At 42.5% G+C, this 27,839-nt stretch overlaps 1 protein-coding gene across 1 annotated transcript in view; it reads left to right on the top strand.

Annotated features, from left to right (window-relative positions):
- Positions 1–27,839, top strand: part of LOC104596300 (phospholipid-transporting ATPase 3-like) — a 71,727-nt gene that overhangs the window by 6,602 nt on the left and 37,286 nt on the right. The window contains exons 4-5 of the mRNA XM_010257374.3: positions 9,092–9,173; positions 9,370–9,480. Coding sequence (XP_010255676.1) covers positions 9,092–9,173; positions 9,370–9,480 — 193 coding nt within the window. The remainder of the gene's footprint in view (positions 1–9,091; positions 9,174–9,369; positions 9,481–27,839) is intronic.

Here is a 27,839-nt window from a genome sequence, read left to right as displayed (position 1 = left end):
TGCCCAAGTTTCTACCCAAATTGAGTTTCCTGTTCCTAGAGGTCCAGAACTCTATGATGTTTCCATTTTTATCCCGGAAAACTCTACCTATACCTGAAGGTCTAGGATTACCCAAGCTGCATCCATCAAAATTCAACTTTAACCAGCCCAAAGATGGAGCCCAACTCACTATGGACTTAACCTTCCATTGATAAGAGATTGCCCCTTGCAACCAATTCCTAAGGATGTCATACATTTAGGAATCAAAAGAATAAGTCCATGGTCTTCACCCAACACACCACTTTTATTGAGATGTTGTCAATGATTTCTTCTATGCCTCTTTCTTTGTCCAAGAATGACTGGGCATTCCTTTCCTCCCAAATGCACCAGAGAATAGACACCATAGTGCATCTCCATAGCACCTTCCCTCTTCTCTTTGAAGGGGAGAAAAACGAATTGAGAAATAGGCTGTTCAAATCTGCAGGCAGAACCCACCTGAACCCAAAAAGGGAGAAAAAGTGGCTCCAGGTAGCGGCCATAAAACTACAGGAGATCAATAGATGGAGAGAGATTTCCTCTTGTGCTCTACACAAAAGGCAAATGTGAAGAAAAAACAGCCATCAAGCTTTTTGTAAATTCTCACAAGTATTAATCTTATCAGTATATACCTCCCAACAAAAAGCTCTGCTCTTGGGTGGAACTGGACCTTCCCAATGGTTATAAGGATTGTTGTTTGGAGTATATTTTGTTTTAGACAGATAGCATGCTATATTCTTTTGACCAGCTCCATGTAACAAGGATTAAAATCATTACCGGTTGCTATTCTACTATGCATTGCCAGTATAGTTCTCTTGGTTGTACATACTCTTTGTGTATCTTGGATCTTAGTCACATACTCACATCCGCTTCACTGTAATTCCAAGTTTTTTTTGGTTTGGTTTATATGCACATAATTTTTTTTGAAAGTAAAATAAAAATCTATTAAAAGAAAAAAGAAGATTACAATGAAGGCGACTGGCAGTCACCCAAGAGAAGAAAAAAACAAACCACCACCCACTCACAACACAACATTACAATCATCCCAAGTAGAGGGAGGCACGACTTGCAGCCTCACCTTGTTAAAATAGTTCAGGAAACAGTTACAAATTAGCCGAATAAAAATGGTACCTATATTACCCCTTGTTTAGCCAATGAATCAGCCATTGCATTGGCCCCTCTCCCTACCCATTGTATAATCAAATTCATATTTCTTGTGAGCCAATTGAATTTCTTTATTTCATCCCTATAGCACCACAATATAGTTTCCAGTTTCTTCAGCCACACCACTACCACCTTTGAGTCCCCTTCGATCACCAACTTTTCCAATTTCAAATCATATGCAATCTGAGCTCCTTTTAGTCCAGCATAAAGTTCTGCCTTCAAAGAAACCCCATACCCACCTGTCCTGAGTACAGTTCCATTGCATTCCCTTCCTTATCTTTTATGACCCCTCCAATTCCAGAAGGGCCTGGATTTCCATGTTTTATGCACTGAATTGGAAGCCACTTTAGGCCAATTCGTCCAAATATGATCAAGGGAGAAATGGAAAAATAAGTCTGAAGTTTGTAGCCAATGCATAACCCTAGCTAGATTCCAGAATGCAGTCTTTGATTTGTTGCCTGCTTCTCTCCTCTAGGAAGATTCTGGAGTTTCTTTCTTCCCACACCATCCAAAGCACTGCTGCCCTAGTGCATCTCCACATTATCCTTCCCTTTCTCTTTGGCCAGATAAAGGTCAATGGATCAAACTGACAAGAAAGACTACAATAAGTTTAAACCTCCAAACCAACAAGAAAGGCTACAACCTTCCACCCAAAGCCAAACATGGGCCTTGAAGATCAGGAAAGGAAATGGGAAGTTTCACGCAGGCGGGGAAGTGGCGAGTGGAGCTGGCTATAGAGTCAAAGAAATTCCTATTCGAGCAGGGACGGACAAAGGGCAAGTCGTACTTGAAGATCAGGGAAGGAAATAGGGCAACGATTATTCTACCAGAGGAAGCTTGCAGTTGGCTGAAAGGTTTTGTTGGAGTAGTCAATACTATCAAGGAAGAAGGTTGGAAAAACTCACTGAGTTGCGGTGGTAGAAGATACGATGCAGTACTTAGGAAAAATGAGAGGGGCTGGTTCTTCACAGTAACAGAGTATTTTGGCATCAACAAGAAGCAGATGATTTGTGTGCCGGAGGGGCCAAGGGAGCAAGGTTGGAGCTCCTTTGCTAGGAACCTTCAAGCTTTCCTAGTGAAGGTTGAGAGGAAGGGCGAAGAGCCTAATGGAAGCCCAATGGTTTGTAACTCCACCTCCCTCTGTTTACCAGCGTCGAGTAAGAAGCAGGCCCCGCTCTGTCAAGAGGTCTTAGTAAACTCTGCAACTGTTCTTCGGAAGATAACTCTCGATGAAGAAGGAAGCAACTGGGAGCACAAAATGGTGTTAAAGGCAGATAAGGTGGTAAGGGATTGGACAAAAGTCCTTAACGCAGTGGCAGAGAGATTGGGTGTTGATGGCGATGCTGTTCTTTTGCCGTTTTCTGAGAAGAAAGCAATCCTTGACGTGGGTGGTGAGAAGTTGAGTTTCAGCACGGTAAGAACTGAGGATGGGCTGATATAGATTCAAAACTGGGCCCCAATCTGCAATGAAGTCGATCCAGAAGAAGGCGGTTTCTCCATTAAACTGTTAGGGCTTCCCTTCAACCTCTGGAAAGAATCGATTCTGGGAAAAATCACAAGAGCTTTAGGTGGTGTTTTGCTGGAACAAAACCAGAGGAACCTGCGAGCTGGGGAGATCAAGGTCGCAGGCATAGAGCTAGAGAACGTGCCTCGCTCGTTGGAAATCTTCTCTGGTGGCGTCTGGTACAAGATTTGGCTTGCTTCTGAAGCTGAAGCATCGCTTTGGGGAAGAAGAACGGAGGTAGGGGATGATGGTGAAGTGGCAGGGTGGAGGACACGTGGCAAGCTATGGATGGAGAGGCGGAAGTTTGGCAGTGTGAAAAGGGTTGAGGAACAGTCGCAGGAGGAGAGGAGCCGGCCCGATCGGTCTCAACCGAGTGGCTCTATCTGAACTGGCTGGAAGTAGGGGCGGCCCAGCCTTTAGACCTTTGAAGACTTTAAGTGAGCCACGTGACAGTTTAAGGTGTCACGTGGGTCGGGTTAAGGAGAGGGAGATGGTAGACAAGACTTACCGTCTATCATCTTCCAAATCAGGTGTGTCTGAAACGAACCAGGTTTAGGGGCGGCGAACAGAAGCTGGAACTAAGTCTCTGAGCTGGGTCTCTCGGCGGGATGTCGACGAACAGCTCTCTCCTGCAGTAGATCGCCCAATTCCGCGATACCTGAGGGACAGAACAGAAGAAAGGGAGGAGGATGATAAGGGTTGGTTAAGGTGTAGTTCCGAAAGTGAAGATGAGGAGGAGAGTTCAGAAGAAATTTCAAGCAAAGGGAGTTTGGAAGACGATGAACTCCAAGGAGATCAAAACAGGGAGACTCTAAATCTGATGGGTCTCTTTCTTGGAGATTGGGAGTGCGCACAAGTGGAGTCTGGGGCAGATCGGAAGGAAAAACCAGTGTTAGCCAACAACGCAGGTCAAACCGACGGGGGGCAATTCCAATGCCCACAAGGGGATAAGCCTTCACCAAGTCTTGGGGCTAGGCAAGAAACCGAGATGGTGGCAGATTGTGTTAACCCAAAACTGAACGGGGATACACCTCTGAGAGGTAAACAGTCGGGTAAGAGAAGCAACCTGTGTGTAAACCAAATGACGGGGATTGTTTCCCTCCAAAACGAGGAGACAAAAAACACCAATTTCTCTTTACTGGGTTTGGCTTCCACCTGTCTTCCCTTGCATTCCCCTCTAAACTCCCGGTCAGTTTCAGGTAAATCTGTCAACTCTGTAAATTCATTTTTTTCTATTGATGAGGTTGCCGTGTCCCTTGTTCCAGATTCCCTCCCTAGTTCAGAGTCTGAAGCCCATAGTCAAAAGACCACAAGAAGTTTTCACGGGGTGTTGGAAGGGGAGATGAGGGTGGAGGGAACTTGCAGGGATAAAAGAATTTGGGGAATCATTGACAGTATAATGGGAGCAATTGAAATAAATGAATTATGGAGGAAGGCTACAACTGGGACAGAATCGGATTATAGTGGGGAGGCTGAGGGCAGAGTTGAGGAGATGGCTAGGAGTGGAGAGCTCAAAGATATTAAAAGAGGGGAGGCTAGTAAGGAGGACTCAATAGCAGAATTTGTTGGCAAGCTAGGGTGTAAACTTAAGAACCCAAATGACCTAAAAGCCTTTCTACAAAAAAAGGAGGAGAGTAAGATTAAGAGAAGAAAACTGAGTGAGGTTGAGAGGTTTAAGAGAGATATTGAGGGGGATAAGAAGTTTGGGGTGAGAGGGGAGAGAAGGAAAGGGATTAAATAAATCTCGGGTGAGTTAGGGTTGAAGCCTAAATTTGAAATGCGGATCCTAAGCTGGAATGTAAGGGAGATGGGTAGTGCGAGGAAGAGAGCAACTATCAAAGAGGCGATTAAGAAGTTTGTCTCGGATGTGGTGTTAATTTAAGAATCTAAGAGATCTGATTTTGACAGTAGATGGGCAAGAGGTGTGTGGAGATCAAGGGGGATAAGGTGGGTGACTGCTCCATCATGGGGAGCTTCAGGTGGGATTGTAACTTTGTGGAAAGAGGATGTGGTTGTAGGGGTCGAGGAATTAATAGGAGATCACTCAGTATCTGTGAAATTCAAGCAGGTGGCAGATGGTTTGGATTGGGTCTTAACAAATGTATATGGCCCCAACGACTACAGAAAGAGAAAGAAATTGTGGGAAGAGTTGAGTGATATTAGGGGCCTCTGGGAAGGTCCTGGTGCGTGGGAGGGGATTTTAATGTGGTGAGGTTCAAAGAGGAAACTAATAATCTGAGTCAGAGGGTGACTACAAGCATGAGGAATTTCAATCAGTTTGTAGACACCTTTGAGCTTAAAGAAATCCCTCTTCTAAATCACAATTTCACCTGGTCCAACCTACAATCTAGGCCGTTTTGCTCCAAGCTAGATAGATTCCTGTTTTCAACAGATTGGGAAGAGCATTGGAGGAATCTAACTTCTAGGGCATTCCCTAGACTTACCTCAGACCACTGGTCCATAGTGATGTGTAAGGAGGAATTAAGAGGAGATGGACCTACCCCCTTTAGGTTTGAGAACATGTGGCTGGATCATCCGGGATTCATTGAGAAAATCAGAGACTGGTGGGAGCAATGTAATCTATTAGTAGAGTGGAAGGGTATGAAATTCTACAAGAAGCTTCAATTTCTAAAATCCAAGATAAAGGAGTGGAACCGGTTGGAGTTTGGAAGATTGGAGGAGAGAAAGCAGACTTTGCTGGAACAATTAGAGGACTTGGATTTGAAGGAAGTAAGGGGTCCCTTTGGAGAGGAAGACAGAGAGTTGAGGTGGAGTGTGAGGATGCAGATGGAAGACCTTTTGCTCCAGGAGGAAATAAGTTGGAGATAGAAATCTAGGTGTAAATGGTTAAAGGAGGGATACAGAAACACGAGGTTTTTCCATTCTTTGGCAAATAGCAGAAGAAGGAAGAACTTCATTTCAAAATTGGAAGTCGAAGGTGAAGTAATTTTCCACCAAGCAGAAATAGCAGAGGCCTTTGTAAATCAGTTTAAATCTATTTTCAGAAGGTTGGTAAATGTGAGGGTTTGGCTAGAAGGGCTGGATTGGCCTACTCTAAGTGTAGCGGATAGGGAGGGGTTAGAGAAGGTTTTTGATATAGAGAAGATCAAGGAGGCAGTGTTTATGATGGATAGGACAAAAGTTCTAGGCCCAGATGGATTCACAATGGCTTTTTATCAGGATTGTTGGGATATTGTGAAGCAGGATATTATGTGGGTCTTTGAGGAATTTCATAGGAGGGGAATAATCAATCGGGGCTTAAACTCCACTTTTATTGCTTTGATCCCGAAGAAGAAAGAGGCTTCACACCCTAAGGATTTTAGACCTATCAGTTTGGTGCATAGTCTGTATAAGATAATTGCAAAAGTGCTGTCTCTAAGAATAAAGAAAGTTCTTCCTTCTACTATTGCACCCAATCAAGGAGCGTTTGTGAAGGGGAGGTAGATCACTGATCAAATCTTGATTGCAAATGAGAGTTTAGAAAGTTTCAAGAAGTCCAAGAAGAAGGGTGTGGTTTGCAAACTAGATTTAGAGAAGGCCTATGACCTAGTTGATTGGTCTTTCCTGGTGGAGGTGATGAGGAGTTTTGGGTTTGGAAACAGATGGTGTAAATGGATTTGGGGTTGTGTTAAGAGCTGCCACTATTCAATCTTGGTGAATGGAGCTGTAAGGGATTTCTTTCCTGCCTCGAGGGGAATAAGACAAGGAGACCCACTCTCCCCCTTCCTATTCACTCTGGTTGTAGATGTTTTGGGTAGGCTGATTCATAGAGCTGATGCGAGGAACTTAGTAAAAGGGTGGAGAATAGGAAGGGAGCAAGTACCACTAACACACTTATAGTTCGAAGATGACACAATTCTTTTCTGTGAAGGTGGGGACATAAATTGGATAGGGAACCTGAAATTGGCCATACAATTATTTGAGTAGATATCCAATCTAAAAGTGAACTTTGATAAGAGCTTTTTGGTGGGAGTGAATTTGGAGGAGAGAGTGGTAAGTGAATATGCGGGGTTATTAGGGTGTGCAATTTCGGATTGGCCATTGACTTATTTGGGTCTCCCCTTAGGAGATAATCCCATGAAGGACAACTTCTGGAACCCGGTTTTGGAAAGACCTGAGAAAAGGCTTGCCTCATGGAGGAAAAAATATCTTTCTCTAGGGGGGAGAATCACTTTAATTAGGTTCTACCCTAGCTAATCTTCTTGTTTACTTTCTGTCGGTGTTTAAGATTCCCACAAAGGTCTCAAGTAGAGTGGAAAAGTTAATGAGGGATTTCTTGTGGGAACCAGGAGAGGAGAAGAAAGACCATAGGGTGAGTTGGGAGGTGGTAACTAGAAGCAAGCAGTTAGGAGGGCTTGGGATTGGGAACATCAGGAAAAGAAACATGGCATTGTTGGGGAAATGGTTATGGAGGTTTCCAGTGGAAAGGGACAAACTCTGGACGAAGATTGTGGCTAGTATACATGGCCTGGAAGACAATGACTGGGATCTAGGAATCTTGGCAAGGACTACAACTGCTTCTCCTTGGAAAGTCATTCATGATTTGCTTCTGGTTTTCTCCCCTTGGATAAGGTATGATCTGAACTTTGGTAATCTCGTAAAATTCTGGGAGCAGCCTTGGGTTGGGGACTCATCTCTGATGGACCAATTTCCCTCCTTATATGCGTTGTCAGACCTGAAGAATGAACCCATTTCTTCTTTCTTAGTTCCTTCTGATTCTAATTCCGGTTTTGGATGGAATCTAGGGTTGAGGAGAACAATAAGGGATACGGATTTGGGCTGCTTGTCGTCTCTACTAGCCACCCTTGAAAATGTTTTCTTGGACCCGAGTAAGGATGACTCCAGAATTTGGACCCCATCCTCCAATGGTTCCTTCTCCTGTGCATCGTTTTTTGAGACCTTGGTCCATCCTCCTGTTCCCTCTGGCCTTTCCTTCCCTGTTAATGAGATTTGGAGTAAACCCATTCCTCCTCGGGTTGGTAGTTTTTGCTGGGAAACTTTCCTAGAAAGAATAAGCACAACCGACTTGCTTCAAAGAAAGAGACCTAATTCTTGCTTACTTTCCAATAGGTGTGTTCTTTGTAAAGCTAATGGGGAAATGGCTTACCACCTTATGGTTACTTGTCCGGTTACTAAGACTATTTGGGAATGGGCTTCATCCTTGTTTCGATGCACTTGGAATCCCCCCATGAGTTTGCAAAGCTTGTTCTCTCCCTTGTTCTCTAGATGGCCTAAGAAAAGAGGGAGATCATGTGGAGAAGCATTAGAGCAGCTGTGTGCTGGTCCGTATGGGGAGAGAGGAACTCTAGACTTTTTTCAGATAAGGAAAGATCTATGGAGAATTTAACTGAATTGAAACACTTAAGGGTCAGTCATTGGCTGAAATCTTTGGAGCTTTTTTTCAGAGTTCTCCATGGCTGATCTTTTGAGAAAGTGGAAAGAAGTTGCTACCTTGGCTCAGTGCAAATGGACCTCTAGACCTTCTTGGTCCCCCCCTCCTTCAGGATTCATGAAACTGAATTTTGATGGTTGTAGTTTAAGGAATCCTGGGCCTTCTGGGATTGGGGGAGTTTTCAGAAATGAGGCTGGGATTATTTTTGCTATGTTCTCTGGTCCTATTGGTGAGGGTGACTCTCTTAGGGCAGAGATTTTAGCAGCTTTGGAAGGAATCAAAAGAGCAAGAGAATTAAACATTCGGTGTTTGATCATTGAAGGGGACTCGGAGGTGGTAATTAAGTGGTTGAAGGAAGACAGCAATGGTTTGTGGAGCTACAGAAATGAAAAGAAAAAATTTAAATGGCTGAGTAGGGATATTGAGGTGAAGTACAGCTGGGTGAAGAAAAGTGCTAATTCCATGGCTGATGGGTTAGCCAAGCAAGGGGTGCTTAAGGATTCTTTGTTTTGGGCCACTTTTTAGCTTTCCTTCTTGTTCTCTGTTGTGGGGGAGTTAAGATATTTTACCTCCCCTCTCTTGTACTCAAAGTTTCACAATTTTTATAATCTAATAAAACATTCTGTTATTGATAAAAAAAAAATTACAACAGATTTAAACATCAGCCAAACAAATTCAACAAACAGACTACCTATCTCACCCAAAATCAAGAAATCCAAACCGCAATCAAATCCATAAATCCAGCAACAAAAGGGCACTGAGCATCATCTTAAATTCCCCAGTACTTAACTCAATTGCATATCTCCACCAATGATTTGAGCAGCTGCCTCTTTACTTCTCTTAAGAATTTTCTTTGTTTTCATTATGGTGAATAACTGGGGTAATTTGCTAATTTACATGATTTTGTTTTTCAAAACAAAAGCAACTGCCAAGTTAGTTTGTTGGTTTCCATAATTTGGTTCCACAGTGCTAGCCACATTATGTTTTTGCATTGAAGAATTGCTTTTTTTGTGCAGTCCTGTCCATCCTATAACAAATGTGGTCCCATTGAGTCTGGTGCTTTTTGTCTCCCTTGTCAAAGAGGCTTTTGAGGATTGGGTAAGTAATATAAGGCTATAAGCTTTATACACATAAACATGCGAAATCTTTGATGTCCTTTTTATTCTGATATAGCTGATGAACTGGGGTTTCATTCTGGTTCAATCACCCATATCTGTCAACTTTATTGTGCAGTTCAATGTTGGATGGTTATTTGACTTAATTGCTTCTTTAATTTCTCTAATTCTATAAACAGAAGCGCTTGCTTAATGATAGGGTGATAAATAGTTCACCTATAGATGTATTGCAAGAACAGAAGTGGGAAAGTATTCCCTGGAAGAAGCTCCAAGTTGGGGATATTGTTAGGGTAAGTTATCTGATTTTCTTACTTTTTCTTATGTATCTATTCTTTTTTCTATTTAATTTTTTGGACTAATAATAAAAAAATATTCATTAAAAAGCAAGACAATGAACAATACAGACATGAACAAGATTAAAAAGCCACAGAAGAAGCATAATACAGCATAAAAGTCTACAGAGGCAGCAACAATTTGCTCAACCTTCCCTATTTTCAAGATTGTTATCATGCAAATATAATTCATCCTCTGAACTGTATGTCTATTCAAGAGATCTGCTAAATGTCATCCATTCTAGGTGGCCATCTGAGCAAGGTGTTCACTTTAGATGCCAAATAGCTGGTTACTCTATGAAATGACCAACAGAAGAAAGACCTTAAGCGGCTCTCAGCACGCAGCTGCTTATAGTCTGAGAACCATTGCCACCTTAACTTGATCATGAGTAGTCGTCAACCTTAGGCCATGAGTAAAGAAAGTATCTCTTCACAAACCAGTTCTTCTAGCTAGTTGGACCGAAATTCACAAGGGGAATGTGTTTTCTGTGGTTTCTGAAGGCCCCTCCTCTCAAAGGACCGGGATTTCTGAAAAGAACATACATAAATCAAAGTCAAGCTATTGATAAAAAGATCAACATACCCATTGGAAGATAAATACCATAGAAATGCCTATTAAGTTTGAAGTAGTCTTGCCTGGGGTATATGCTATGTATTTGGTGATCCCTGTATGGCTGCACTAATTTGTACGTTAGCCCATATTTGGTTGCAATCATCATTTAGGCCATGACTACGAAGCTTTGAGCTTGGTCATGTGACTAAAATATTTTTATGGTTTCTGCATTATTGTTTTTGTTGGATAATATGAATATTGGCATGGTTTCTGCATTATCATCAGTTTAAACCTACAGAGATGTCACAGATTCATCATCTAGTAATTTTATTATATCCTGATTCCTTGATCATGTTACTCTTTATTTGAGGCTGGGTATTATGGATTCTGAATCCTTTAGCCATCCCACCACCAATTCTGAATCCCCTTCAATCGTCACATTCACTATGTTCATTTTTTTTTGATAAATGATTGAAAATTTATTCATGATAATCAGAATGATATTACAATACAGCCTGCCCAAAGGAGAGGCACGAGCTGGTACCTCTCCACAACAACAAAGTACTACCTCAGACTAGGAAAAGAAAGTTTACAGAGCTGCCCAGAATAAATGTTCCCTTGATTACCCCTTGTTTAGCTAACCCATCCGCTATGGTATTAACTGTTCTACCCACCCACTGATATTAACAGTCATGTTCCTTGAAAACCAATTAGCTTTCCTCATAATATCCCTGTAGCACCAAATAACTGAAGCTGGATTTTTTAACCAGCCCACGACTTTGGAGTCTCCTTCAATAAGCAAGTTCTGAACTCCTAACTGGTCTGCAATCTGAATACCTTGTACTGCCGCTAGAAGCTCAGCTCTAATAGAGTCTCCTATACCCACGGAGCCTGAGAATAAAGCTAATATATTACTATCTTTATCTCTCAGCACCCCACCTATCCCTGATGGACCCGGATTTCCTTGGCTGCTACCATCAAAATTCAGCTTTGCCCTGTCTTCTGAAGGAGGCACCCACACAGTTGGTACCCTGTTCTTCTTGTTACTGCTACTAGCCACAACAATCCAGTTCCTCCAAATGTCATCAAAGGAATATATTTTAAAAGATTCCAATGATCTCAACCAATGGATTGCCCTGGTCAAAATGCAATCCTTTACATTCTGAATATTTCTCTCCTCTTGGAAAATCCTCGCATTTCTTTTTTCCCAAATTGTCCACAAAGCAGCAGCTCTAATGCACCTCCACATTGTTTTACCAATTTTTGTGGGCCACACAAAGAAGGAAGGGTCAAAGATCTGAATAACGACTGTGGTCAAATTCCATTTGCAACCAAACAAAGAAAAGATCCAACCCCAAATAGCAACAGGAAAAGAACATGTTAAAAGTAAGTGAGAGCAATTCTCACCATTAGCCCTGCAAAGTACACACCAATTAGGAGACGAACACATAGAAGGCCTTCTCTTCTGCAATAAGTCTGAAGTGTTGATTTTACTATAGAACACCTCCTAGCAGAAAATAATAATTTTAGGAGGTACAGGTTTAGACTTCCGCTTGCCCTTGCGAAGTCTGTAAGATAAGTGTTAGATACAGTGGGCTATACACTTCCGCTTGCCCTTGTGAAGAGCAATAGGAAGGTCAAGGTCTGGAACAGTCTGAGATGGGTCAGTAGAGGGCTGAGCTGTTTCCTCGGGAATTATGGGAGTGGCAAGATGCTCTTCTAAAGGAGTGGAAACAACCTGCACATGTCTGAATCTCTACCTTTGGTACCACCTTTGGAGAGCAGGAGCAGAAGGAGGAGGAGGAGCAGGGATATCAGAGGTAGGTCCAGTGGAAGAGGTGGGCACCCCATGATCGGACTCACAAGGGATGGGAAGAGGAACAACTGGAGACATAGCAAAGGGCTCACCGGATTTCTCCCCCTCAGGAGGAATACTAAAGAAGGGAGTCAACTCGGCAAAGGTGACATCCCGAGATACAAAGCGGGTGCCACGAACTGGATCAAAACAGCAATAACCCTTCTGTTTGGAAGCATATCCCAGAAACACACACTTATGAGCCTTAGGTTCAAACTTGTGCCTTTGGTGACTATGAATATGCACATAGCAAGTACATCCAAACACACGGAGAGGAAGAGAAAAGAGATCCTCATTCGGGAAGAGAAGACTAAAAGGAGTTTTAAAGCCAAGGACCCGGGAGGGCATACGGTTGATCAGAAAGGTAGCAGTAAGAACAACATCTCCCCAAAACTTTATAGGAACATGGGATGCAAACGAGGGATCTGGCAACCTCAACCACATGCCTGTTCTTTCTTTCCGCCTCCCCGTTTTGTTGTGGAGTGTAGGAACAAAAGCTTTGATGAATAACCCCAAAAGTTTCAAGATAGGTGGAGAGGGTTCTCTCAAAATACTCCTTGGCATTGTCAGAGCGGAATATTTTGATACAAGTATTAAACTGGGCGAGGATGAGTTCACAATAGCTGGTACTTCATCCTTGGATTTCATGAGATAAATCCAAGTGTAACGCGAATAATTATCAATAAAAAGGATAAAGTACCTGTAACCTCCCATGGTTGGCATGTGATATGGCCCCCACACATCAGAGTAAACAATATGGAAAGGAGAAAGTGATCTTTTATTGCTAATTGAATAGGAATGTCTACAATGCTTTGCCAACTCACATGATTCACAATGAAGACTCGATAAAGACACTCCTTTAAACATATCTAGGAACAGATGACTCAAAGCAGAAAAAGACAAGTGACCAAACCGAAAATGACATAATAAAATTTTGTTAACAGACTCTGACACGACTGACTCTATGGCAACTCCATGAGGTGGTCCCAAAGCTTGTACGCTCTGGCTCCATTCAGTTTCTGTGAATAGGTCTCAGTTACACTGTCCCATATCTCCTTAGCCGAAGACATCCAGAGATAGTGCTGACTTATATGGGGTTGCATAGAGTTGACTAACCATCCTATAACAATATAGTTCTCTTGCATCCATTTTTCAAATTCAGGGTCTGTCTCTTCGGGTTTCACCTTACTGCCTGTGAGATACCCGAGTTTTCCTCTACTACAAACATAGATTTTTATAGACTGTGCCCAAGCAAGATAGTTCGTCCCATCTAGCTTAATTGTGGTAATACCAGTCAAAACGGAATCTACTGAGGCAGGTCCAGAAACCGGCACCTGCTTGAACTTACTTCCATATGTTTCCATTAATCAAACGGAAATCAATGAACATAAATTTTGACTGTGTAAACTTACTTAAAGGCAAACCAGAACTCGGGTGCTTGAAAAACTAGGGTTTTGCTCCGTTCAGCAGATGAGAGGAATAGAGAAAATGCTGCAGCACCTACCAGACTAACCCAAACTCTTCCAAACCTTAACCGCCCTCCTTTAGCAGTCAAAAGACACCTTCCAAGCATAGAGCGCCACACCCGAGCTTCACCTTTCCTAGTAACCTCGAAAATCTCTAGTCGGCTAGGGTTTCGGGCAGCAGCAGAACAATATCACTTCTTGGCAAAATATAGCAAGAACTAAACTCTCCAAACCCTTCTACCAACTAGGCAAGTGATTCTCTATACTATAGAGAACCTATCTCTCCATACACTCTCTTGATTTTAGAGTGTACAGGAACAAAGAAAAAGAAGGAAGAGGAACTGAACCCGCTCTGATACTAAGATGTAAATCAGTCCTTTAATATCAAGATTAAACTTAGTGATTAGTAGAATAAAACAGGTCTGAATAACTGTACAAGAGAAGAAGATGGCAGAGAGAAGAGGTAAGAGAAGGAGTCGAATAATTCTCCATTCTCCTCTAACCCTATTTTATTAAGATCCAAAAATTTGATGATGACAAGAATGCCCTTAAGTGGGCGGCCAGCTTGGCAGTTACATAAAGAAAAATAAAACAAGAATAAATAACAGGCCCATTAAGTGTGGCCCATCAACATAAAATAAAAGATATTACAAGAGAGGCTGTTAGGGCCCATTCAACCCAGTCTCTATACATATTTCTGAGCTCCAATTTCTTGTAATGATGATATCATTCACATACACTATTAGTACAACGACCTGTTCTTGACATCTCTTCACAAAGAGAGTGTTATCAGACTGTCATTGTTTGAATCCTACTTGCTGGACCACCATATGAAATTTACTGAACCATGCCCTGGGAGATTATTTTAAACCATAGAGAGGCTTTGTTAGCTTGCACACCTTATTTTCACTCTCTTTGGCACAAAACCCTAGGGGTTGAACCATGTACACCTCCTCCTCCAAGTCACCATTTAAGAAGGCATTCTTTATATCCAACTGATGTAATTCCCAATCAAGGTTTGCAGCCAATGATAGAAGAACCTGAATTGAGTTCATCTTAGCTACTAGAGCAAACGTCTCATCATAGTCAACACCATAGACTTGACTGTACCCTTTTGCTACCAACTTTGCTTTGTACCTTTCAACTGTCCCGTCCACCTTATGTTTCACTGTAAACACCCACTTGCACCCCACTGGGTCCTTCCCCCTTGGATGATCCACCAACACCCAAGTCTGGTTCTTATGGAGAGCATTAATCTCCTCCTTCATAGCATCTGTCCATTAAGGGTATTTTAAAGCCTCTGCAACATTTCTGGGTATAGGTATGTTATCAACTGCAGATAGGAAAGCACGATAAAAGGGGGAAACGTGGTCATAGGAGACATACTGGGTAATGGGGTGTTTGGTAGTGCATGACCTGACTCCCTTTCTTTGAGCAATAGGAATGTCAAGGTCATCCACAATTGAAGAGGGAGTTGGGGTATCAACAGGTGGGATGGTACCTAGTTCATTTGGACTTACCTCCTGGGAGTCTGAAGGTGTTGGTTGCTCAGTGTTTGGTGGCTTCACATCTTTGTCACATTGCTGATTTCTACGGCGCGATACATTAGAAGACACGAAAAGGAGTAGGATCCGGAATAGAAGGAAGAGAGACTTGACGGACCTGGACATGCTTCTCCTCTTCCACACTACTCTCCCCTTGAGGGGAAGCAGGGAAGAATGGTTCAGACTTAAAAAATGAGACACCCATAGAGACAAAGAGCTTATGATCAATGGGATTAAAGCACCAGTAACCCTTTTGAGTAGAGGAATACCCCAAAAAGATACATGGAATAGGCCGAGGTTCTAACTTGCTACGAGATGGAGATAAATCATGGACAAAAGCACGACAACCAAAAACTCATGGGAATGGAAAACAAAGGAGATTGGGGAAACAACAACTAATGAGGGGCCTTGTAGTTCAGCACTCTGGAAGGCATGTGATTGATGACATAAGCAGCAGTTAACACAACATCTATCCAAAAATGTTTTGGTACATTCATGTGTAACATCATCCCTCGTGCAACCTCAAGGAGGTGTCTGTTCTTTTTCTCAGCAATACCATTTTGTTGCGGTGTTCTTGCACATGAGCTCCTATGAATGGATCAATGGGAAGCAAAGAACTCATTGAGCTCACCATGAAATTGTGTAAACACCATCCTTTGGAAATCCCACACAACCTTTGGAAGTTCATCTCTACTATGCATGGGAAACACCCATGTATAACGGGAGAAATCATCAATCATTGTGATAAAGTATTTATACCTTCCCTTCGAAGTTATAGTAGTAGGCCCCCACACATTAGAATACACAATATTGGAAAGGGAAATTTGATCTTTTATTACTTGAATGAAATGTTGTTCTACATTGCCTACTCAACTGACATGTTTGACACTGGAAATCTGATATTGAACATGACTTAAATAAATGAGGAAACAAATACTTCATTATTTCAAAAGACACATGACCTAACCGATTATGTCACAAAAAAATTTGACTCTTATTTGACTGACTAAGCGACTCTGAAGATGACACCGAGAAACCAGCCTTGTTGTCGAGAGTATAGAGACCATCCACTAAGCTTCCTCTACCAATCGTCCTCCCTGAAGTTAGATCTTGAAAAACACATGAACCAGGAAAAAAAGGTCACATTGCAGTTTAAAGAGTTTGTGATACTACTAATGGAAAGTAGATTGATGGGAAGTTGAGGAACATGCAAAACATTATTCAAGTTAAGTCCATGAGGAAGGGATATTGATCCTTGGCTTGCAATGGAGGAGAATGGTCCATCTGCAAGTCTCACCTTATCTCTTCCTGACAAAAGGTTATAAGATTAGAAAATGTTTGGCTTACCGGTCATGTGGTTGGAGGCCCCTGAGTCAATGATCTAGGGGGAATCAGGGGCAGTGGATACATGGAAGGCAGATGCTGCATTGCCTGATGTAGACGCAAATGAAGTAGAAGGGGTAACAGTGACTAAACTGTCCATCTGGCGCAAAGCCCTACCATATGATTCCAAGTGATTTCGGAAGGAATTCATGATATCTTCCTTGGGGTCAGAACCAGTGAAATACTCCCGAGCAATACCAGTCAACACTCCACCAGACTAAGTATCTTGGGTTGCCACATTTGCCACATTATGTACTATATTAGGCTTCTTCTGACCTTGCACCTTACCCTGTTCTTGGTTCTTTACAGCCCACTTTGGCCTCCCATGGAGCTCCAAACATGTGTCCCATGTATGTCTTGAATGTCGGCAGTGGCTACAGAACAACTTGTCCTTATCATCAGTTTTCTTGGAGTCATTTTTCTTTCCCATATTGTTACCACCCATTGCAGCTAATGCCACCTGTTGCTCCCCCTCAGTTGTAACCATCACACTCCCTACTTTCCTCAGATTGAACCAGGGCATAAACTTCTTGAACTGAAGGCAACTCTTTACTCCCTAAAATCTGAACTTTAAGAGGTTCATATACGGGGTTTAGTCCCAACAAGAAAGCAAAAACCCGTTGCTGAGAAACCAACTTCTTATAGGCTTTAGCATCGTCATCATGTTTCCATTCTATAGCTTGATAGTGGTCCAACTCCTTCTATACTGAAGTAAGGGCTGAATAATAGGTTGACAAACTACGGTTCCCCTGTTTACAGGTTGAGGATTCAGCTTGTAACTAGTAAATCTTAGCATAGTGCCTCTGCTCAGAATAAGTGGCTTTGGCCTGTTCCCATATTTCAATAGCGGTGTCTGCCCACATAAAGTTCTTCTTCACATCAGATTCCATGGCTGCCAGAAGCCAGGACATCACTATACTGTTCTCTTGGTCCCACCTATCATGTTCAGCTGTCCCATTCTTGGGTTCTTTCACTCTTCCATTTATGTACCCAGCTTTTCCTCTGGCTGTTATGTAAAGTTTTATACCTTTAGCCCACTCCAGGTAGTTCAGGCCATTCAAAGGAGTAATTGGCATAGGAAATATCATATTTTCAGCTCCCAAAGGAGTAATTGATGTAACCCCAGATGAGGCAGATTCATCATTTGCCATTGACAGAAACAAAGGCTATAAGACAAAACTTAAACCACAGGTGCACAAGACTAATCCTCACTCAACTACTAACTCTCACAGTTATAATTAGGGCACTAAACACTCAGAAATCTGCTTCTGAAACAAAGGATCCACAGCTGAAATCTAATGGCAGCCACTAAACAGTTCAAAAAAACAGTCCAAAATACACTGCTGAAATCCTCTAGCAATAATCATACCTTCCAGGAAATTGGACCTCAACCAAACAGTTCCAAAACAGTCCAGAAATAACAACTACACTGCTGAAATCATCTAGCAGCACTCAAAAGCGTCCAGAAATAGTCCAAAAAAATAGACTTCAGTTATCATTGGTCTATGCACAACACACATCACCAATCACAGCACATAACTGTAACAAAAAAAGGGAATCACACATCCCTGTACAGCACCTGTACGAAGGTGCAGTTTCAAGACTGAGTCTTCACGGCATCAGCCAAAAGAAAGAGAGCCTTCACAGCATCGGCCCCCTCCTACTAGGGTTACCTTGGTGCTACGACCAAGGAAGAACCCAGAAAAAAACAGCAACAGTTGATGGTTCTGATCAGTCCGATTAGGGTTTATGCCTTCACTGTTCAAGAGTCAGAAAACTGGGTGGAAGGAATGTGATTCAGAGGAGAAAATAGATTCCTATCGCCCAGAGTTATGCTCTGATACCATCTTTTCTTTCCAAAAGAGAGAGAAGAGAGAGGAGAGAAGAGATAAGAGAGATACGAAGAGAAGAGAAGAGAAAAAGTATTTGAGAGTCACAAACTGAAGCTGGCAGCTCCCAGCTTCCTATTTGTATTAACATGATGTAAAATAAAAGAAACAGAAATTACAAGAACGCCCCTAGTGGCCCACCCTAATAATAAGAACTTAAACAAAGAAAAGAACATGCTGACAGCATCCTAGACTGACAGCACCCTTACAGCAGAAATAAAAAAACTAATTCTAACAACAGGGAGTTTTCTTGGAAATTGGACCATGTAAAGTTAGCAATCTCTACTCCTTGTAATACAGCAAGTAGTTCTGCCTTCAGCTATGTTCTGTTGTCTTTCATCTCTTTGTAGAGTGTCTGACCTGGAATAGACCAATCTCACTATTGCTGTCAACGGCTTTCATTTTGTATGGTTAGTCTGTTTCAATCTTCTTTCCTTTATTTGGTCATCCTTCAACACTAATCCCAGCCCCAAGGTCTCTTGACTGTGCTTCTCTTCCATTTTATTTATTTATTTATTTTCTTGTTATTCACTCCTGAAGCTGAAGTTCAGAATCCTTATTTTTCTATGCTTATCTTTTATGTTTGCTATCTTTGACTGCCCAATATGTTGCTCCATAACTTATGGGGTTCTCACATACTGATAGCATATAAAAGAATTAGACCACAATCTTCATTATGTTGAATATTTATATTGTAATGGAAACTGATAGCATATCAAAGATTAAAAGACAGAATCTTGGACATAGAATCTTGGACCATTTTTTTATCAGTAAATGATCAACTTTTATTAATTCAGAAATAACAAATAAGAACCTAGATGTTAAATGCAACATGAAGTAGCTCTCAATCTCAACATGAAGTAGCTCTCAATCAAGTACAATGGGTGAGCAAAAATAACACACTAGTCCAAGGGATATGTACCCAGTATCTAAGTTCCTGTGGTTTGCATAACTGCAGCTATCAAAATTTAGTTTGATTTGATTAGGAGCTTGTACTGCAGCCATAGATGACTGCTTCCTGTTTATTTTTCCATCCAAGGAAGAGGTGGATTGGATTCTGTCAAATGGTCCATGGAGTTTGGGACAGAACATATTGGCTCTTGACTGGTGGGATGAGACGGCAGCGAGCCGTTGGCCAGAGAAGGAGGACAAACCAAAAGGAATGTGGATCAAGGTGTTTGGGCCACTGTTTCCTCTCTGGTGCCCAAGTGTGATAGAGGGAATTGGCAATCTTTGCAAGGGTTTCCTGGAATAGACGACTCTCTAGATGAGCTGAAAACTTGTGACTTTGTGAGTGGGTTAGGATGAAGGTGAAAGCTGGGGGGGGGATTCGGAGAAGGTGGAAATTTGGGCAAGGGAACTTTCTTTCTGGGTGTGGATTTGGCAGGAAAGAGGACCATGTGTTGGGTGGAGGGAGAAGAGGTGGTTAGGGGTGGGAGAGAGGGATTTAGGGAGGGAATCGGGGAGGGAGGACTCAGTGGTGAGTAGGACAGTAGTGCTGGTTGACAAAGAAGAGGAAAGTCAGGGGGAGGGAGCTTTGCCGGAGAAGGGGGAGAAGTGTGAAGGAGCTAATCCTGTGCTGAGGACGGATAAACTAGCCTATAAATATCTTCTTAAAAGGCAATGAAAGTTGTACAATCATTATTTTTTATGCAAGAAATAAGAATTTTAAACCCTAACATAGACTTGTTCGGACTTGCCTCGAGGGGCGTGGTACAAAGGCGACTCATAGAATCAAGAATGCAATATGTTTTAAATCACATTAGCTACTTTTTTTTTTGATTAATACACATTAGCTACTTGAAGCAATGCAATTAAGTAAAAAAAGAGATTGTGGGTTTTACATGCTTGAAAATGCTTTATATGTTTGCTTTTATTTTTATATTTTCATTTGAATATGCTTTACATGATATGTTTATGTATTTTAATTTTAGATAATTGGTTTTTAAAACATTTATTTTAAAATTTATGTTTATATTTTCTATTAACACTATTTTTAATATTTTGTGAAATTTTTGCATTTTTTTAAATTGTTTTGGCATTTTTTTTGAATTGTCTGACTTTTTTATTTTTTAGCTTTTTTTTTTGTAGTTTTGTGCCTTTCTTAAAAAGGCGTGTGCCTCGCCTTGCACCTTGCGCCTTGCACCTTGCACCTCAGGCGCAAGTTGGCCCTTGTGCTTTTTTTGCGCCTTGCACTTTTAAAACACTGGGACAGACATGAAAAACATCGCCACAAGGTATTTTTCAGATTTGTTTAAAGAAAACTGGAAAAGAAGACTCCTCCCGATCAATTTGGCTTTCAAAAGGCTTTCAGAGGAGCAACAAAGGGAGCTAGAAGCTCCTTTCTCGAAGGAGGAAGTATGGCAAGGATTTTGGCTGCAAAGGAGTATCAGTATTAGATAAGGCAAAAATGGATTCTTGTAATTGTGATTGGTGATGCCATCAATTTGGTTACGACGCCTAACGTTGATGACCGGGAGAGGCAAACCCACAAGATGATCGCATGGCTTTGATTGTTTGGCTCCCGTAAGATGTTGTTCAGAGGTGGTTCGGGTTTTCTAGGAATAAAGGGAGGTAGATGGGGGGGTGGAGAACTGGCACAATCCGAACAATAAAGAGTCAGGTTTGAGAAGAAACTTCTCCTTTAAAAGTGCGGTAGGTGTAGGGATTTGGCTTAGATTTGGAGAGACAATCATACGAAGAGAGGGGGATCAGCAATTCTTGGAAACGGAAGAAAGGGGAGTGGAAGCCATAAGGAATTTTCTGAAGGGCTGCTTAGTGGGCTGCTTCGAGAGGAAGGTGGGGGTGGGAGAAATCAAAACCTAGGCGACAAGAAGTTGGGGGGAGGTAGCGGGGGTGAGGATCAAGAAATTAATAGATGATCGGTACCTGTTTATCTTCTCATCTAGGGAGGAGGCGGAATGGGTGTTGTACAAAAGACCTTGGAAATTAGGACAAAACCGATGGGCGATTGATTGGTGGGCAGACTCAGCAGGGTGCATGCTAGTAGAGAAGAACGGAGAGTTGCCCTGACAAAGGAGACATGGATCAAGGTGTTCGGACTGCCACTGCTGCTCTGGTGCCCAAACATAATAGAGGGGATAGGGAATATTTGTGGGGGCTTCTTAGGGACAGATGATTCGGTGGAGGAGTTGAAAACTTGTGAATGGGTCCGCATCAAGATTAGAACGGAGGGAGAGGTGTCGGAAAAGATCAAAATCGTGACAGGTGACTTCACGTTCTGGATCTGAATCTCGAAAGAGAGAAGATCGGTGGTGGAGAAAAAGGAGAGGACAGAGGGGGAAGTGTTTCTAGGGGGACTGAATCCTTCTGGAGGAGTCAGAGAAGAGAGTCGGAGGTAAGTAGAACGGTAGTTCTAGAAGAGGAGGTGGAAGATAACGGAGGTTAGGGGCAGTTACCGGAGGGGAGGAAGAAAGAGGGGTCTTTCGAGATCCATACCTGAGATGGTGTCGGAGGCTACAGGGTCAACCAAGGGGGTTAGCTTGAGTAGTCAACAATCCCTCCCTCACCGTGCGATGGAGCCGAGTATCAACGGTCAACAGGAAAAAGAGGTTCAAATTTTAAATAAAGACCAAGGAGGAGCGGGCTTTTCTAAAGAAGCCTTAAAAGAAACTATTCTGGAATGTTTAAAAGAATTGGAATGGATGCCTGCTAGGCAAGACCAACAAAGGGGGGGCACTGTATTTGGCAAGCCCAGAAGGTAGAGAGACCATTGGGGCGGTTCAGGCGAAAGAGAATCAAGGGTAATTAGTGGGGAGGACTACTCTACCCCAAACAGTTCAAGCAACCCGAATCCATCTAATTTCTCCTCAAGCCCAACTGGGAACTCAGGAGGGGGAGTGCACCTGGCCATTGGGACCGAACTGGTTAGCCTCGACAGACCAGATCTTCCCTGTAGAAAGGGATAATGGTGCTCGATTGCAGGCCAATGCGGAGCTGAGATGCTCAAGAAACCCGCAAAGGCCTCTTCATAAGCAAAAGACGTCTTCTAGGATCTCCACTACCTTATTCTTGATGGGGATGTTCAGTCGACTGTTGCGATGTTGGAGATAGTGCTAGAGGACTCAACTCCAAAAGAAATTACCCCATTGGTCATAATTGAAGCTAGAGAGGAAGCTACCCCACAGTTCCAACCACCGGCCGCAATCCCAAATTATCAGGTATACAATTCCGTTTTGATTCGAGAGGGTGGACAAAGAAGGGGAAAGGAGGTGGTTGTGGAGGGGGAGAGGGATGAGAAAAATGAGGGATGAAAGAAGGTAGACTCTACTTCGGCCTGGGTAACCTCAAAGCTGTTGGAGTTGGGGATGTTTTTGGGGGTGTCGATAAAAGGTAGACTCTAGAAAAGGGGGAAGTTCTTTCAAGAAAAATAGGGAAATGCTAAGACTCTCTTGGGGTTTGAATGAGAAGGCGGGGAAAGGGGACGGTCAGGTGAGGGGAGGGGGAAAGAAGGGGTAGAGAAAAGTGAAAGGCTAGGAGCCTAGGACAAAAAGGGGGTGTTCTTATCGTATTTTCTTTATGGAGTTAAAAATCTTGTCTTGGAATGTGAGGGGTTAAGGGTCAGAGAGAAGAAGGATGGTGGTATGCGACTTATTGAAGAGATGGGGGTCGGAGGTGGTTTTCTTGCAAGAATGCAAATTGGAAGTGGTGCAAGCTGAAACAATAAGGAGTATCTGGGGAAAAGGGGAAGTTAGATGGATCTACAAACCATCTAGAGGAAGTGCAGGAGGCCTAATTACCATGTGGGATAGATTGAAATGCAAGATGATTGATTCCCATGTTGGGGATTTCTCCATTTCCAGTTGAATTAGAGTGGGGGGGGGGGGGAGTAAGGGGTTTGTTTACCAATGTTTATGGCCCAACTTTAAATGAAGAAAAGGAAAGGCTTTGGGGGGATTTATTTGAAGCAAGAGGGTCTTCCACAATCCCTTAGGTAGTAGGGGGAGACTTCAACATAACTAGATTTTTGGAAGACAGAGATGGAGGTAGAAACGGAGCAAGAGACAGAAGGCGATTTGCAAATTTTGTAAATCAATTTGAACTGATAGATCTTCCTCTAATAGGGGTCCAATTTATTACGTGGACAAACAACCAAGAGAATCCTGTCCTAGTAAAACTTGATATATTTTTGGTGTCCTTGGGGTGGGAAGACCTATTCCAAAACCTGAAACAGCAGGCTTTGCTAAGGCCAATTTCAGACCATTCCCCTCTTCAACTAGTTTGTGGTGGGCAAGTCCGAAGGAAATATCTAGCTTTTTAATTGGGACATGCTTGGTTTGAAGAAGAAGACTTTGTACCATTTTTAAAAAACACTTGGTCTGAAACTCAAGTGGTTGGAACAAGCTCTTACACTTTAGCAAAAAAATTAGGTGTAATTAAGGTGTCTTTGAAATCTTGGAAGGCAGAAAATTGGAATAAATCTGAAAAAGAAAAGAGGAGGTGTCTTGAGGAAATCAAAGAGATAGATTCAGTAGAGGAAAGAGACCCCATTTCAGAGGAAGAAAAGAAAAGAAGATTATCAGAAAAACTGCTCCTAGATAAATTAGCATATAAGGATGAACTGAAGTGGAGACAAAGAGCAAAGGTGAAATGGCTCAAGGCTGGGTATAGAAATTCTAGTTTTTTTTTTCACAAAATGGTAAAGGCTAGAAATAGAATAAATAGAATAGAAAAGTTGGAACTTGAGAGGGAGGTTGGGGAATCTTGGCGAGACAAGAAAAGAATGATTATAAATTTCTTTGCGAAGCTCTTTAAGGTAGACTGGAAAAAAAGACCTCTGCCAGAGGGAGTTAATTTCAAAAGAATTTCTGAGGACCAACAAAAATGCTTGGAAGTTCCTTTTTCTGAAGAAGAAGTTTGGCAGGTGATAAAGAATCTAGATTCAGAAAAGTTCCCGGGTCCGAATGGGCTCACCAATTTATTTTACAAAAGCTGTTGGGAAGTGGTGAAAACAGATGTGATGCAGGTTTTCCAGGAATCATTGGAAGGAAAAGAAACCCCTTACTCCCCTCTCTAGGAGCAAAATGCACTTCGGTATTGATCTGGGAACCAGTCTTAGAGCGGCTAGAAAAGAAATTGGCAACTTGGAAGGCTAAATACTTGTCCTTGGGGGGCAGAATCACCCTTTTAAAAAGCTCCTTATCCAACTTGCCGGCATTTTATCTCTTCTTATTCCCAATTCCAAGTAAAGTGGTCCAAAGAATTGAGAGGCTGCAAAGGGACTTTCTATGGAAAGGTTGGGAGGAGGAAAGGAAGAAAATCCACTTGGTGAATTGGGATAAGGTGTGGTATCCGAAAAGTAAAGAAGGCTTGGGTATTAGGTGAATGAGGACCTTTAATAAGGCTCTTGGTAAATGGATCTGGAGGTTCGGGTTGGAAAGAAACCACTGGTGGAGGAAGTTAATGGGAACAGGCAACCAAAGAATTGAGAGGCTGCAAAGGGACTTTCTATGGAAAGGTTGGGAGGAGGAAAGGAAGAAAATCCACTTGGTGAATTGGGATAAGGTGTGGTATCCGAAAAGTAAAGAAGGCTTGGGTATTAGGCGAATGAGGACCTTTAATAAGGCTCTTGGTAAATGGATCTGGAGGTTCGGGTTGGAAAGAAACCACTGGTGGAGGAAGTTAATGGGAACAGGCAACCAAATACAACACAGATAGAGGAGATTGGATAACCACTTTTTCTCTCCCCTCCTTAGGCTGTTCGGTATGGAGGAAAATAATGGACATTCTCCCCATTTTCAGTAGAGGTTTAAGCCCCAACTTTGGGAAGGGTAACAGGCTGTCCTGGAAAGATCCCTGGTGTGGAAACACTCCTCTTTCAGAGTTATTCCCACATCTATTTCAGTTAGCAGATCATCAAGATGCAGTGATTGCTGAATGTTTTGAGGTGGTGGGGAACTCAGTAGCCTGGTGCCCTTCTTTCAGAAGGAACTTTCAGGATTGGGAAATTCCTGTCCTGGCTGATCTACTCAAACTGCTCTCCCTTCAACCCCTAAATCTGCTCAAAGAAGACAGCTGGTCCTGGACTGGGAGTACAGATGGCCTCCTCTCAGTCAAGTCATTTTCCACTCACCTGACAATGAGTGCTTCAGAAGACATGCCTGCTTCCAGAATCTGGAATCCAATCTCTCCCTCAAAAATCAATGCTCTAGTGTGGGTTGCAGTTCTAGACAGGTGTTTAACTAAAGCCCACCTATGTAAGAGAGGGGTTCATATTCAGGATCAGAGTTGTGTGTTATGTGGCCAAGGAGTGGAAGATAACAGTCATCTGTTTCTGCACTGCTCAATATCTACTAGAATTTGGAATCATTTTCTTGGTTTGGTGGGTCTTGCCTGGTCAATGCCAGCTTCGGTGAAGGAGATGTTGTGGAGCTGGGGATTACAGGGATTGTCAAAGCTTGCTTCAGCTGTGTGGATGTCCATTCCGGCTGCAGTCATCAGTACGATATGGGCAGAAAGGAACAAAAGACTATTTCAGAATATCTATAAGGATCCGGAAGACCTGATATCTATTTCTTTTGGAAAGCTGATTTCTTGGGTCTCGGCTTCGAAGGGAATTCAGGCTGCTCAGTTGGGGGCTAGGCTAAATTCTAGGAGCCTATGGCATCTGTAATGTTGCTATGTTTGGGCTGTTTCCCCATCTAAGGTGCTCGGTTGGGAGGCCTTTACTAGTATTTCTTATCAATAAAGATTACATTACCTTTTCTCAAAAAAAAAAGTGATTAAAAATATGGAAGTAGATAAATCTCCAAGGCCAGATGGTTAAACTGACTTATTCTACAAGAAATGCTAGGAGGTGGTGAAGGGTGATTTGTTGAAGGTTTTCCAGGACTTTATCTAAATGCTGCTCTAGAAAGAAGTCTAGATGCAACCTTCATCTCTCTAATACCCAAGGTAGAGGGTGCAACAAATATTAGGGACTTTCGGCCAATTAGTTTATTGAACAGTTGCTATAAGATCAGTTTGCTTTTGTGCCTGGCAGGCAAATGTTAGACAGTGTTCCGGTGGCTAACGAACTAATAGATTCAAGGAAGAGGGAGGGCAGGCTGGGGTTGTTATGTAAGCTAGACTTGGAGAAAGCCTACGACCATGTTAATTGGAAGTGTTTGGACTTCATTTTGGAGAGCATGAATTTTGGTCAGAAATGCAGAAACTGGATGAAGGTATGCATTACCTCTCCAAAATTTTCAGTCTTAGTGAATGGTCAATTTAGCAGGTTTCTTCAAAAGTATCAGAGGCCTTAGACAAGGGGGTCCCCTTTCCCCCCTTCTGTTCATCTGTGTGATGGAGATCCTAACTACTTTTGTGAACAAAGTACGTGAGTTGGGTTTGTGGAAAGGTTTTGAAGCATGTCCCAGGGGGGGGGGGAGAGAAAGTCCAGCTGCTCCAGTTTGCAGAGGACACCCTTTGCTTCATTGATGCAGAAGTAGATCAACTTGAAATTCTGTTAGGGGTTCTAAGCTGGCTTGAAGTGGTAACAGGGCTAAGAGTAGACTAATTCCAGTGGGCAGGATTGAGGATCTTGAATCTCTAGCTGAGGTTCTGGCCTGTCAAATTGGTTTTCTGCCTACCATATACCTTGGGTTGCCTCTAGGAGCCAAGTGTACATCGTCTTTGATTTGGGATCCGGTGGTTGAAAGGCTGGAAAGAAAATTAGCTTCTTGGAAAGCCAAATATTTAACTTTGGGAGGCAGGATCACTCTCCTCAAAAGCTCCCTCTCAAATCTGCCCTCTTATTTTCTCTCTCTCTCTCTTCTCTATTCCAACAAAAGTGGCCCAAAGGGTGGAAAAAATCCAGTGAGATTTCTTATTGGAAAGGTTGGAAAGAGGAAAAAATATACCTGGTCAATTGGGACCAAATTTGTTATCCCAAAGGAAAAGGGGGTCTGGGGATTAGAAAACTGAAAATATTTAGTGAAGCCCTCCTTGGAAAATGGATCTGGAGGTTTGGGACAGAGAGGGATAGCTGGTGGAGGAAACTGGTAGCCAGCTAAAATTGACACTGACAGAGGTGACTGGATAACTAGATCTAGTGTTAATTCCCTAGGGTGCTCCCTTTAGAAGAAGATCACGGATTTGCACCCCTTTCTGAATAAGGGGTCTGGTTCAGAAGCTGGGAAATGGGCAGCCTTTAAATTCTGGAAGGACAAATGGTGTGCAGAAAGGTCTTTGGCACAGTTGTTTCCTCAGTTGTATCTCCTGGCTGATACTCGAGATTCTCTGGTGGCTGAGTGCTATGAAGTCTCAAACAATTCTATCATTTGGAGCCCCTCATTTAGAAGAAACTTCCAGGATTGGGAAATTAATAACGTGAGGGAGTTGTTTGAGCTGATATCCAATCGGACCATAAACATGTTGGAAGAAGATAGCTGGAGATGGATCTGGAGTGCTGACGGATCATTTTCTGTGACGTCCTTTGCCAGATTTTTGGAAGGAGGTGAAGACCTGACTTTCCAGCTGCTACTATTTGGAATGCGACAGCCCATACCAAAGTAAATGCTCGTTTGGGCTGATGCCCTGAATAGGTGCTTCACTAAGAAAAGCCTGTTGAGGACTGAGGAGAGGAGTGCAGATTCAAGACTTGAGCTGTGTGTTATGTGGTCGGCA

The sequence above is a fragment of the Nelumbo nucifera genome, chromosome 3 (assembly GCF_055504915.1).
Source record: "Nelumbo nucifera cultivar China Antique chromosome 3, China Antique-T2T, whole genome shotgun sequence".
NCBI classification, from domain to species: domain Eukaryota; kingdom Viridiplantae; phylum Streptophyta; class Magnoliopsida; order Proteales; family Nelumbonaceae; genus Nelumbo; species Nelumbo nucifera.
This window is presented reverse-complemented; position numbering and strand designations above follow the sequence as displayed.